The sequence below is a fragment of the Podarcis muralis genome, chromosome 9, assembly GCF_964188315.1.
Source record: "Podarcis muralis chromosome 9, rPodMur119.hap1.1, whole genome shotgun sequence".
NCBI lineage: Eukaryota > Metazoa > Chordata > Lepidosauria > Squamata > Lacertidae > Podarcis > Podarcis muralis.
In genome coordinates this window covers 56,967,888-56,982,773 of record NC_135663.1, presented here as the reverse complement: position 1 = coordinate 56,982,773, position 14,886 = coordinate 56,967,888, and the positions used below count along the sequence as shown (strand labels likewise).

The 14,886-nt window shown below is 42.0% G+C and overlaps 1 protein-coding gene across 1 annotated transcript; it reads right to left on the bottom strand.

Annotated features, from left to right (window-relative positions):
- Nucleotides 1–211: 211 nt before the first annotated feature.
- Nucleotides 212–14,782, bottom strand: VPS37A (VPS37A subunit of ESCRT-I). The gene is made up of 12 exons (XM_028743845.2): nt 14,514–14,782; nt 12,888–12,962; nt 11,673–11,787; nt 11,071–11,171; nt 8,619–8,832; nt 7,425–7,495; nt 6,679–6,806; nt 6,533–6,591; nt 6,380–6,448; nt 4,815–4,958; nt 3,511–3,591; nt 212–2,069 (listed from the first exon to the last, which is right to left on the bottom strand). Exons 1-11 carry the CDS (start codon nt 14,675–14,677, stop codon nt 3,511–3,513), a joined length of 1,221 nt encoding a protein of 406 aa, XP_028599678.1. The 5' UTR covers nt 14,678–14,782; the 3' UTR covers nt 212–2,069.
- Between the last annotated feature and the right edge of the window lie 104 nt (nt 14,783–14,886).

Sequence of the window (14,886 nt, the reverse complement as noted above, 5' to 3'; positions counted from 1 at the left end):
TTCCTCTCAATTTCACTTCCACCATAAACAGCATTTCATGTCTACTCAGTCCTCATTGACCTACTTTGCAGATAAAGTTGCTTTCTGTCTTCCTGCTCTCCCTGCAAACCTCAGTGTTCCCTTCAGCATGCTGATACACCCATCGTTTCTCAATAGCCCCAATGGTATATGTATATACCACCCTAAATAAAAGGTAATAAAACTTAATCTGTTAATTTCAATAATAATTTATTATTTATACCCCACCCATCTGGTTGGGTTTCCCCAGCCACTCTGGGCAGTTCCCAACAGAATATTAAAAACACGATAAAACATCAAACATTAAAAACTTCCCTAAACAGGGCTGCCTTCAGATGTCTTCTAAGAGTCAGGTAGTTGTTTATCTCCTTGACATCTGATGGGAGGCATTCCACAGGGCGGGTGCCACTACCAAGAAGGCCCTCTGCCTGATTCCCTGTAACCTCACTTCTTGCAGGGAGGGAACCACCAGAAAGCCCTCGGAGCTGGACCTCTGTGTCCGGGCTGAATGATGGGGGTGGATACTCTATAGCTTAGTTCAATATTACTCAAAGCTGGTTTCTTTCAAAATGCCCCTAAAATCTTATGTCCCAAAGGGCACGTTTTAAGGAACCAAGCTTCAGAGGGCAAGCAAGCAAGCAAGTTGGTAATGTCGTCTAAATGACAAATGTAGCAATAGTATGTTTTTCCACCAAGCTTGTTTTATTTTCAGTTCAAGACTCAATGATGCCAAGAAGAGCCCGTTAAGGTATTGTAACGCTGAACTCTACAGCTGTTTCTCACTTGTGAGATCTGAAGTGCTGGTTTATAGATGCAAATATCAGTACCAGAAACTTTCTGAAAAAGCCCTTGCAGCCACCCAAGAAAAGGAAGTTTAACTTCTTTTAACAAAGTTGAGTGACACCGGGCGAGGCGGGAGAACAAGAGATATATACACTTGGAATTATCTGTTAAATTACCATTTTTTTATAATTGTGTAGGGGAAAAATAGTTAAAGAATGTAAGGTCGGTGAAGTAGTTTGAGTTCCTTGGAAGAGCTACAGCACCATGAGGTAAACAAATAATCTAACATGTTTATATATGACAACAAAATTCTTTGGTTTTGGTGAATCACTATATCTTGAATTTTTGCTCCAAAGAAATCTTGGGCTCTATTCTTTCAGATGATTCTACTTCCTGCTTGAATTGATTCCTCACTCAGGTTGGCCACAGCTCTGGTCTACCCAACCTTCCCTTCAAACCTTGGTATGTGTTTGTATTATATATGCAGGATAAAATCCCTTCAGCGATTTCCACACATCCAAGGGCAAAAATGGAGCAGCTGAAAGATCTACCCATACTCTTGCCCTTCTTATGTGGTGCTAGAAGCTGGGAAACTACTCTTCCTCTACAATGAAGACCTGATCCCACAAGCAGCTAACTGTGTACATCTCCTCAGTAGGGTGCAAGGCCATTTTCAAGTCTCCTAGCCTTTTACCTGCCACCACCACTTAATTTCAATAGCAATGTAGTGTGTTGCTGTCAACATAAAAATGGTTGAAAACTGGATTTCAAGAAACAGAATTCTTTTTTTTAAAGAGGACTTAACATACGAGTTTTGCCTCACAAACTTTGCAACTTACTTTTAAGTAACCAACATTTCTACATCCCCTGCTCCACCCCAAAACAGCAAATGTTTAATACAAAAGTTATGAATTATGTTGTATAAAATTTAAAAATCTAGTCAAAATTACATGTTTAAATATTTAATCTATAAAGTAGGTGGAGAGAGAAGTAGGAACTTAAATATGATAAGGATTATCAATAATAATGACAAGAAATATTTAGTGCAAACACTGCAATAGGAGGATTTCTCGGATGAAATGAGAATAGAAAGACTTCCTAATTTGTACCAAAATAATAATCATCATCATCATCCCAGTTCTGCATACAGTCTCTTCTATAAACACAACATCGGTGATGAAATGCTTATTTGCAAAATAACAGCTATATGAAAATGTGCTTTGCTGGATTCATTCACTCGCCTCAGAAATTCTATTTAGCTGGAAAACCTGTGAACACAAACATAACTACAGTCAGTCAGATTTCTCATTGTACACAAACAGCTTCGCAAAGGCAGGCTTCTAATTAATCAAGGGTAGAAAGCTTCCTTTTGCCTCCTAATTTGCTTGCATTATGTCATAAGAAAAGAAAAAAGAAAAGCTGGAATCAAACAACCATGTAATGCAAAATTCCATTAAGATATACTGGGATTTCCCGGGATTTGTACAATTCATTAGCTTAATTCAAGACAAGCTTAAGACCCAGAAAACTGAGGATGGCAGAAAAGTGAGCTTCTCTTGGGAATTACAGGGACAGAGCTACCTAAACTGTATAGAAACATATACATGTACAGTGGTGCCCCGCAAGATGAATGCCTCGCAAGACGGAAAACCCGCTAGACGAAAGGGTTTTCCGTTTTTGAGCTGCTTCGCAAGACGATTTTCCCTATGGGCTTGCTTCGCAAGACGAAAACGTCTTGCAAGTCTTGCGATTTTTTTTCGCTTTCCCCCCCTTTTTCTAAGCCGCTAATCCGCTAATAGCCTTTTAGCCGCTAAGCCGCTAAGCCTTTAATAGCCGCTAAGCCGCTAATAGCGCTAATCCGCTAATAGGGTTGCTTCGCAAGATGAAAAAACCGCTAGACGAAGAGACTTGCGGAACGGATTATTTTCGTCTTGCGAGGCACCACTGTATGTGACTACAGCAGCAAGAATGTTACTCATCCCAAAATGGAAAGAAGCAGAAGTCCCAGCAAAGGAAGAATGGATACAAAAACCTATGGAATATGCAGAAATGGCTAAACTTACCGGAAGAACCAAGAAATCAAGATAACAAACTTTTTACAAAAGAATAGAAACGGTTTATTAGATATTTACAGATAAATTGTAAAGAGATAAAAGCGTTGGCAGGATTATTGTAATAACCTGCAGTTTCATAAGAGTATGTATTTAGATGAATAAATGAGCAAATTCAGTTAATTAGGATATGCAGAGGTTATTGAAAATAAATTTAAGGAACCGCAGAAGGGGAAGGAAGTCAAGTTTTGAAATGTCAATGATTTGTAACATCAGCGAAATGTATAAATCTGAAAAGTATAAATAACATTTAAAAAGAAAAGAAAAGTGAGCGTCTAGCAACCTCTAGCCCCTGGTCAGTGCCCCGACCAGCCAATCTCCTAGTTGTCACTCTAGGGTGTTTCCCCTGCCTGGTTTTGGGGGAAACCTCCTTTCCCCCCTTGGCCCAGCACATCAGCCACCCCATTCAAGAGGGTCTCCTGATGCTCGAGAGAGGCATTTATGGAAACTCAGGATGCTGCTGGGGAAAGAAGGAGTGGGAAAATCACTTTCTGCTGGCCCTTATTTAGATCCTGGCTGCCAATGGTTTTGTGAACTAGCTTTGGCTGTTAGATGTGGCATACAGGGCAACTCGAGTCTGAATATTGTGTGAACATACCTATAACGGAGCATGAAATTGAATGCGCATTGCTATTGCCTGTTGAAGCTTTTCTTCTTTGGCTCTTCTACAGTGGCAAACCTAAAAGAGAAACACAAGTGAGCATTCATCTATAGCCGCATGCTCTATATAGCATGCTTTTTTAAGGTTTATGGGCCACATGACATGCATCAACTCAGATTTTTTTATCTTGGAGCATAATTTGCTAACCAGTCACATTGCATTTGATCATTTTACTGTGAAAATCAACAGGAAAACAAACCACATTCCAAAAGCTGGCTTTTGCCTTCAAGTATGGGACATATTTTGGGGCACTACTTTTATTAGCTGCACATGACTTACAGTTTCCCTGATAGATATGGAACAAAAATAAAAGCTGTACATTCTTCAGCCATAGAAGCCTCTAACCACACCAAGTAATCTTTGCCATTATTGGCCAATGTAAGCAATTTCTACAGAACTTTTAAATCTCATTGACTTTGGTGGGAGAATTTAGTTCTTTTTCCACAAATTGACAAACTAAAGATGCTTAATTTTGGTGGAATCAAACCCCATTAGCCCAAGAATTTGTGCCTGTGCAAACAGACTTCCTCTACTTCTTCTCTCCCTATGCATGCCCCCCCATTTCCTCTGGAGCATTGGGGGAATACCAGAACAGATTCGGGGAGCAGGAGACGATAGGGAGAGGAATTCCTGTTGCACTAACAGCACAGGCAGAAATTTTTGTGCTAGTAGTACTTGATATATATATTTTCAATTGCTGTTTCATGGTGTGAATTATATGTAATTTAGGCTGCCATCCTAAACCCATTTACCTTGGAGTAAGTCCATTAAGTCTCTCTGGAGTCAAGGAGGCTTACTTCTGAGTACTGTGTTTCTTCGTACAGTGATCTCTTTTGTACTAGGTGGGCTTTAGAAATTAGCTGTCCTTTTTGCATTCCAATATTTAAAAGAATTTATTTGAGGATATTTAGCAAATCTAAGCACAGCCTTGCATAGTACACCACACTGAGCATTAAAGTACTGAGGATGTCGCAAAGATCATGCCACAAATTGGTGAGATACTTAGACAAGAGCTTGTGGTGAAATGCAGGAAGGCTTGAGGATACTTTCTCTACCCAAGATAGCAACACAGTTCTACTATACAATTCAAAAAAGAACAAAAAGCCTATTTTTCAAAACTGCGGAAGAGAATCATTTTCTACCCCATAACAGCTTCTCTGCTGGACATTTTCATTCCATTTTTTAAGATTTAAGTTACACAAAACATAATTTGATTCAAAATATAAGAGAATTTCACATACTGTTCTCTTCTCCATGAAGCTACTAAGAAAGTCATCTATTTCCGTTTTCCCTTCCAGAAAGTCTTCCGCAATAGTGTCAGACTCTTCCTCAGCTTCGTGAGCTGCTACTTTCAGTCTTGCCTGCAGAGCACTTGCACTACAACTCTAAGCAAAATTGGAAAATGCTGGGTGACAAAAAGATTCCAATTGCAAAATGAAATAAGTGGTGATGTATTGTTGGTAAATTGATTGTTCTGACTGTATTCTGCTTTAATATTTCAAAGCCACTCTACGGGGGAAAAGGTTTTGTGAAGGGTCTGAAGACATATAAATCTAATAAAAGAAAATTTATAGTATGACTATACTTAGTTCTAATTTAGAAATATTAAGGAAAAACAGAACTATTAGCTTTTTTGTTTATACAGATCAAAAACTACATGCAGCCACTATGATTCCCAGGAAGAAATGTAAGCTGGTCAGAGGTAGGAGAACATTGTTAGAAACGGATATGAACACTAAGAGCTAAATGGCACCTTAAGCCAACAATGGAATGTCTAGGTGTGCTTTTTATAACAAGAATACAAAGCTGAAAATGAATGAACTGCAGCTAAAATATGATGTTCATTTTTCACATGGTCTAGTCCTTCCCCTGCCTATCCCCCTAATATTTTTAAGAGGGTCTCTTCTCCAGTCTTCAAAGAGCAGCTGGAAGTGCGGAGGCAAAAAAACGTTCTCCTTTCCTTCTACTCTGCCGTTTTAATCTGAAATCTAAGGTGCAGTACTGTGCCCCGAGTTCGGAAACAGCTCACGCTAATGAAATTCCCGGTCGCAAAATGTGCCTAGAACAATTGGAGTTTTGAAGACTGTAGGAGACCTGTGGTTCTCAACATGTTGCTGGACCACAACTCCTACCTAAATTATAGCAGAGTCTGCTGTAACAGTTTTCCCCCCTTAATTGGCGGGTCTTACAGACCAATCCTAACCCAGGCTAGATAGCAGCAGGGCAAGACGGATGCGACATAGCCACCGCTGCATTTATAGCTCTGCTGCTTTTGCAGGCCAGGGTACGAGGCCGGAGCAGGCAAAACCCAGCTCCACATTACGGCAGCCTAGGCAGCAGAGGCTCTAGTGGATTCTGAGTCAGCCCAGGCACACCATTTTGAGATTTTCTGCTGGACTGGGAATAGGGACACCTCTGTCCCATGCAATGTGTCTGGTCTGGTTCCCCTGCCCTATCTGGCAGATTGGAGGTCTGGGTTGCAGCCTTAGGGGAACATTTACCTAAACTGAAATAGTACAGCCTACTATCTCATGACTCTCCCACCTCATTGTAGTGCATGGCAGATCATGGGATCTGGCGCAACCTTCCAATCTTTAACCTACTTTATAGGGTTCCTGTGAAGATAAAATGGGGCAATACCCACTTATGTGTCTTTGAGCTCCACCTTCGGATATAAATGTGAAAGAGGCCTGGAACAGACCTAAGCTAGAAGCTCTCACTACATCCTGTGATAGTGAAATCTGTACGTTAACTACGCACTGGGGAAAAGCACTCCCTTTTGATATGCAAGAGGGACAGAGCTTACCTCGCCCAGTTCATGCTGCCGTTGCATCTTCTTTTCGAATGTAGCCTTCAGCTGAGTAAGCTGTTCATACTACAAGAAAAGAATGTCTTGACAATCAAACTCAAATATTTTCTTTCCAAGCTCCAGAAATAATTTCCCTCCCCCTTCACTTACTTTATCCAACACCGCTTGTCTTTTCGTCTCCAAACTTGGTTCCAGTAAGAGGTTTTTTTCTGCAAAGTAAACCCACTGTTCAATTTTAGAAGGTTACCGTTGACTCTCACGTTACTCTATAAATTACAGGTATTCTGAAGTCTTACTTGCTAGCTCTTCAATACTTTTCACTAAATCATCCTTGTCGTTAATGACTTGCTTCAACTGGGGCAGATTAACAAATTGTTCCAGCAGGACATCTTCTTGCTCATTCATGTCTGTCAGCTGCGATATGCTGCATTTCAAAAGAAACACACCTACATTTAAGATCACCTAAACATTTTTATCCACAAAGTAGAATCTAAGCCTCAAGTACCTCTTAAGTTCTAAATCCTAAACCTCTCATTCCTCACCTTACTGAAGATACGTTGCATGCAATTTCATTTTATGAACCTGATGCTTCAATTTTTTCAGCTGAAACACCCAGATGAAGATGACTGGAATATTTTGTTTTCCTCCAGAATAGGAACACTTCTGAGAGAACATGACCTTGAGCTAACTGCTTGTGCTATTAAGAAGCATTTTGGCTCCACTGAGATGGACGACAGACCGCTCCTATTCTTTTCAGCCTGCAGAAACGTCTTCAACCCATTTGTTGCAATATCCTGTGTTCTGGGGGAATCACTGTACAACTAATCTGATTATAGCCACTGATGGATCATTTTCACGTGCCAGTGTTTCACAACTGGAAGTACTTCACTTGAGGTTTTCTAAGAATTTCAAGTTTTCTAAGAACATGAAAGAACTGCTTTCAGTTTCTCCAAAGGCAGTTTTTTAGGTGCAGATCTAGCTATGAGTGGAGCTGGTTTGCACATGAAAAATAATACATTTTTAATGATACAAATATTTTTACCTAAGTTCCAATAGTTCTGGAAATGCGTCAGGTACATCAGGCATTTTGTAACTGAATCCATTAGGGCTCCCCTGAAAAGTTTATCAAGAAGGTAAGACAATGAATGGTATTTCACCCGAAAATAGATCACGACTAACAGATTTGTGAAGCAACAGAAAATTATTTGCTGTATGACTATAATATGAAAAGATGACTCAATCTAATTCACCAGTGTAGAATAATCCATTGGACATAAACTCTGAAGCAACAACAAAAGTCTATCTAAGCCTCTATGACACAGATTTTGTACTCAGCAGCACTCTATGAACTTATACCACGCACAAGTATAGAGATAAGATGTAGGAAGATGTGTTTTATATTTTTTAAAACATTCGTTTTCCAATATGTAGGTTGAAGGATAATCAGACTGAGCATATCCTCAATTGATAAAAATATTGTTTTTCAGATCATTGGGAAGAATTCCATTGTGTTCTTCCAACAGAGCAATCCTCTCTCTGGCTGTTATGTCCTGACCCCCAATCGACTATGAAACAGCAATTCTGGCTCATTACATGACGCCCACCCATAGTTCTTTGGATTGTACATGGACATGGTGCACATGTAAACTGTCTTAAGACAGCAACACTGGAGTGAGGAATGAGATACTGGGTTGTATCCGACTAAGCTCTACTCAGAGCACAGCCACTAAAATTAATGTTACTTATGCCCCTTAATGTTACGTTCATTCATTTTAGTGGGCCTTCTCAGTGTATACTAACATAGGATACAATTTTCCGATATAATCTTAACTGGCTGGTGACTCTGGGGCTCACACTTGGGAGGTGTGAAATACCCTTGTTTGAGTTATATGGAGTAACAGTTTGAGAAACCTCTAGCATGAGGACATAATGCTTCTCTTGCTCTTATATAGTTTCTAATTATGCCGTATAGGTGGAGCACTATATTGTGGTCTGGTTTACGTGGGCAATACAATTGGAATTGGGGGCTATTTTATGCATGGAGTCAATCTGGACATATGGCAGCCTTTTCTGTCCCTGATTTTTTTCAATGACTAGATCAAGCAATCTATCAACATCATAAAGCACTTTAAGTTATATTTCTGCCCAAACACCCCAAATCCTTTTATATGATCTGTGGTTGGGCTTATGAGGCGCATAAAAAGTTTTAATTATAGCTATCACCAGACATACACACCTGTGATATGGTTTCTGCTGTTGGAACAGGTAATGGCAGATCTGATATCATGCCAAAGGAAGGAGCCGCAGGTCTGTCTGCAGTGTAGCCAGAAGAAAGTGATTCTGCAAGTGGCACAGATGTTATAGACCTATTTGTTTCTTGTGGTAGGTATGGAGAAAGAAACGGAAAGTTCTGAGCATAGGGAGGAATTCCAGCTGGTTTGTTGTAAAGGCTAGGGGAAAAAGGAGGGAAACAATTTACCATCAGCAACAGTTTCTGGAGTGTTTTCACTACTAACTCAAAGGAAAGGATTGCCGAAGTATAAGGAAAGTATCTTGTCAAATACCTCACAATGATTCACTCTAATAACCCGTTCATCTGTACCAAGGTGTCTACCAACAATGCCAGTGTAACACCTTCTAGAAAATCAAGTGGCCCAGCTGTTTTTTGGCCCAAGCAGTTAGCTGTTGGCACATCGAGACTTAGATTGAATCAATGACTTTAGGCATGCCCAACTGCTTTGTGCCTACCCAGTGGCATTTTTTTTTAGCTCCCCGCCATACTGTAGAAAAGCAGACATGCCCCCCCCCCGCCATATTACACATCACCTTTCAAAGCCCCCTCATTTCAAAACAGATTTGCAATGCGGCACCAAGGGAGGAGGGTTGCTGTTAGAGAAACACAACCTTGAAGCCCCTCTGGGTATGTGAATGTGGTGGCAATTATTTAATGTAAAACATTAACAAAATCCTTTATAGAGATTTTTGTTGTTGTTATGAAACATGAATTCAAAGTTAGTCGATCTTCTTGGCACAAGACACAAGGCAAGTATGAGACAGCATCACTCTAGTGCACTCTATCACAGTTATTTGAACTTCGACTCTGCCGAGTCAGAAAGTTCTGGAGGTGGTAGATGGGGTAGGCCTGGCTCTTTACCAGAGTGGCTAACCTATGGTCCTCCAGATGTTGTTGGAGTATAACTTCCACCATCACTGAACAATGGCCATACTAACCTGAGCTTATGGGAGCAAAGGCCAAACAGCATCTGGGAGGTCATAGATAAGCCATGCTCTATACAGTAGCTACGGCAATGGACCATCCTACTCTCATGAACTCCTGCCCTTTGTTGCCATGTGTTGCACCTGTGTCACAGGATAGCTACTCATGCTATAATTGATCTGTATCCTTCACAACCAATTTCACGCATTCCTATGTATATTTCTAAGTTGAGACAGATCCAAAACTAACCGTTTTATCTTAAATAAAAATAGTTATAGTTTGCTGTGACACCCAAAGTACTCAAACTGTGGTTTCCAATTCTAGCCTGGAGGCAAAACATGTTTCTGGCAGTTTGTCCAGTTTGGCTATTACAGCAAATTATACTTATTATGAACCGGTGAGGGAGGAACAGTAACAAAATGTGCACGGTGGATAGAGGAGATACAACTGTTTGGCCGTGATATCCAAATTGGGCCCATAGCTTATCAACTCAAGTGTAAGGGAAGCTTTAAGAACGCTACTAAATTATCAATCAATCAATCAATCTTTATTACGGTCCAGAGACCCAACAAATCATTACAAATCAATACACAATTCATACAGCCTACCTCCAGGTTAAACAAGCGTTTTGTTTAGAATATGGGCTCATTTGTTCTTGCAACCACCGATAAAAACTTTGCCACTGCTAACGTTCTAGCATTTGTCCGGTCTTCCAGTAGGAACCTGACATAGTGAGCCTCTGATTTTCCCGGGAAAGGTACCAGCAAGGGTAGTATCAGTCCCTGCTCATATTTTGCACAATGCAACAAAATATGTTTTATGGAATAGATGTCTTGAGGACACGAGCAAAGTCTGTCCTGGTAGGGAACTCCTCTCAACCTGCCATCCAACACTGCAGAGGGAAAGACATTTAGTCTGGCTTTGGTGAAAAGCCTTCGGTAGTTTGGTACTGTCAGGTTTTTAATGGAAGATGTTGACTTAAAGACATACCCATATTGAACTCCTACTGCCAGCGGACTACAGACTGTGTGTGATCGAGATCGCAAGTCACTGTGTGCATTATCCCATAATCTTTGCTTTAAAATCTTTTGGGCGCCTTCATAACCCAGGTAATACAGTTGGGGGGGAGACAGACCAATAGAGGTGGCTTTTTTAGCCATGGTTTTCTGCCATTTGCTGACAAATTCCTCATTGGTCAGGTGTTGGTACAAACCCTTCCCTAGATTAAACACTGAAATCCTGAGCCAATGTTTTAGGGCAGCCCACCACGCTTTAGTTGAAATTGGGCATTCACCAGCTTCTAACAGAAGTACGGAGTTGGGGACGCAGTTGGGTACCTGCAGCAGAGATCGTATAAATTTTGCCTGAAAGCCATCTAGCTTTGGCAGGTCCCCATTATGCCAGACATTTGCTAAATTATGTATCCAGCTTGTTTGCAATTATCATCCTTATTTTCTCTGTTTACACTTACTATGGAAATGATGTTGAGCTGGGAGCCAAAACTGGAGGATTCTTCCAAAATTCATCAAGTACACTTTGAACTATTTTTCCAAGGTCTGAGTGCATTGTGAACTGTTAAGAGATTAAAAGGCTGTATTTAATTTTCAGAATTAAAGCATGATATACAAGGCAAGTCATTTTACACTGACACCAGGAGGTCGATACAGGTGCCACTGTTACGTATTATCTCGCCCCAGGGGCTGTCAATACAGAGGCCTCAATCTGAATTGTTTCCATGATTAAATACAAATTGAGGTTTGAAATAAGGGATCATGAGCTCTGCAGAATACATACACAGGATTTGTGGTTTTTTTAATAAAAAAACAACACCTGAAATAAACTGGAAAAACGCCTAAAATGCTATGGCTTCTAGTTCAAAAACTAATCATAAAAAAATCTTTCTTTTTCTATATAGAGCACATACTTTAATATTTCAGTAAGTGTATTTCTTTGAAAACTTTTTTTTGCAATAGAATATAATTGCTGCCACCCATGTATCCAGGAAAAGACATGAACAGTTTATTATATGACCACCACTTAAATTTTCAAGGAAAATGATACAATTGCACATACATTGCTTATTAATGGGCAGGCCACATACACTCCTTGTTTGTCCATTAAATGATGCCGTATTGGAGGGAAAACACTGATGACTGGTTTTTCCTGAGGAAACTGAGGCGGAAGCAATCTGTGAACACCAAAATATATTACCATCACTTTCATGTAAATAAGATATCTGGGGTTGTTGTTGTTTGTTAAAAAAAATCTCTATTTGAATACTCTTGAAAGCATACGGTTTGCATTGGAAATGAAGGGAATCTCCTTCCTTACAATTACTACTCTACGGACAATAGCAACGTTTATCATTTAAATTATACTTAAATTATAACAAATGTTAATTTCAACTATTTACAAATACAAAAAAACCACAGTCCATAGGCCAAAGCAAGCTAGTCAAAGGTCTTCATCCTCTGTCCACAAATCAGCAAACTATCAAAAAGGTCACTGTATACATTCAGTCAGCCCCAAGCTCATCGCTCCCCTGAGTGCAAGGAGAATGAATGGTACATGTACACTTGGCCAACTGTCTTGTTCTCTAAGGTGAATATGCATGAGCTGTGGTGAGCTTCAGGCTTGCACACACTTTTATCCTCACATGCAAGAGGAGCAGAGTATAAACCTTCACTTTGCACTTAACTACTCCAGTTCTGAAAAGGGATGCGGGTGGCGCTGTGGGTTAAACCACAGAACCTAGGACTTGCCGATCAGAAGGTTGGTGGTTCAAATCCCTGCAACAGGGTGAGCTCCCGTTGCTCGGTCCCTGCTCCTGCCAACCTAGCAGTTCGAAAGCATGTTAAAGTGCAAGTAGATAAATAGATACCGCACGCTCCGGCGGGAAGGTAAATGGCGTTTCCGTGTGCTGCTCTGGTTCGCCAGAAGCAGCTTAGTCATGCTGGCCACATGACCCGGAAGCTGTACGCTGGCTCCCTCGGCCAATAAAGCGAGATGAGTGCCGCAACCCCAGAGTCGGCCACGACTGGACTCCCTTTACTTTTTACTACAGTTCTGCAAAACCAACCAAATGAATTAAAATGAACTATGACCAAAAAGTGCATTCAGGTCCTGGGTTGCTAAATAAAACAACAGGCCAATTGTGTTTTTGCTCATCTCAGCCCCAAGGTGTGCAAATGTGACCAATCTTTAGTAGAGGAGAGGATTGTTTCCCCAAATTGCGAAGCACAGCTTAAACATATAAAGTGACATATAAGCAGATCACACAGTACTTACATGTTAATATTTATTGTCAGGTTGTTTACAGTAAATGGCAATCGATACTCCACATCTTTTTGTATTTCAGCTATACTGTTAAAAGAAATGTAGGTATTTACCAAGGGTCACCGGAACACTGAAAACCGTCAAGCTTTTAATGATACCGGCAAGTTAAACATTTTAAAGTTCAAACGATTTTAATGGGAGAGTTAAGCTAAAATCTCTCTCTTAGGGTAATTCATAGAACCTTAGAGCTGGAATGGACCCAAGGAACATGTAGTCCAAACCCAGGCAATGCAAGAAAATGGTTTTAAAAGTGCTTAACTTTCACTGGATATGCCCCATGTTCCAATTCCTGCTACTTTCTGTCATGCTGACTTGCAACCAAAACTGAAAGAAACTTGAGCTCTTATGTGGTATGGGCTTTGAAGGCAGTCTGGTGCCTCCAGCTTTTTTCTTTTGGTACCAGAAAGCTATCTGGAGCACTTTATACCCCTGTACAATAGTTAATTAAAGGGACGTAGGTGGCGCTGTCTAGGGCTTGCCGATTAGAAGGTCGGCGGTTCAAATCCCTGCGATGGGGTGAGCTCCCGTTGCTCGGTCCCTGCTCCTGCCAACCTAGCAGTTCGAAAGCACGTCAAAGTGCAAGTAGATAAAGAGGTACCGCTCTGGCAGGAAGGCAAACAGCGTTTCCGCGCGCCGCTCTGGTTCACCAGAAGCAGCTTCGTCATGCTGGCCACATGACCCAGAAGCTGTATGCTGGCTCCCTCGGCCAATAAAGCGAGATGAGCGCCGCAACCCCAACCCCAGAGTCGGTCACGACTGGACCTAATTGTCAGTGGTCCCTTTACCTTTTACAATAGTTAATTAGGATTGGTGGGCCAGGATCTCCTCTCTTGACCTCATTCCCAAACACAGCCTGCCAGCAAATTTGGTTGCCACAGACGCCACTACGTACTCTTCTCTCTCTGGGTTGCATGTGCAATACAGTGGTACCTCGGGTTACATACACTTCAGGTTACAGACTCCACTAACCCAGAAATAGTACCTCGGGTTAAGAACTTTGGTTCAGGATGAGAACAGAAATTGTGCTCTGGCGGCGCGGCAGCAGCAGGAGGCCCCATTAGCTAAAGTGGTGCTTCAGGTTAAGAACAGTTTCAGGTTAAGAACGGACCTCCGGAACGAATTAAGTACTTAACCCGAGGTACCACTGTAATGACGAAGCCATTTATTTTTATATTCAGGACTGCGCCGCACCCACTATCGCACCTTTGCCTATCTTTTCACGGACTTACGGAGCCGTCAGTCACCAACCACCTTCGGCCTAAACACTTCAAGTCACGCTCCTTCGCTCGCGTTTCAACAACAACAAAACCACCTGGTCTCTCAACTGTATGGAGAAGCTGGAATAAGCTCCAGATTCAGAGCAATAATAATTGCTAACCGCGTTGCGGTCTAGATCCTTATCCGACAGGCATTCCCTGTAAACATTGTCAGCCGGATAAACATCCGGCTCTCCACCCCCAGCCGAAGTTTGTAACTCCAGTTCTGAGAAAGGGGTTGGGGAATAAACTGGCCAACTTGTTTCTCTCCCCCCCCCTTCTCTCTGACACCCCTATCCCCCCTAGGCAGCGCGCCACTCACGCGGCGTGGGCGCTCCGCAGGGACTCGATCTGCCGCTGCTTCTGCTGCTGGAGGCTGGTGAGAGTCGGGGGCAGCGCGGTTCCACCGGCCGACGAGGGCGATGAGGAGGAGGCGGCGGCCCCGCCACCGCTGCCGGCTTTGGAGAGCGGGAAGAGCCAATTCATCCTCCGCTTCGCGCACCGAGCAGGGCAGAGCGAGACCGGGCCCTTCCTTCCCTGCTCCGCCGGCGCCGCTCCTGGCCTCGCTCGCCACCCGCCACAACAAGCTCTCCTCCAGCCGCCAACCTTCTTCCTCCTCCTCCTGAGGGAACAGGAAGCCGTTCCTTGCCGTCGCGAGCGCCCTCCCCCCGCGTCATCGCCGCTCGGCATCCATT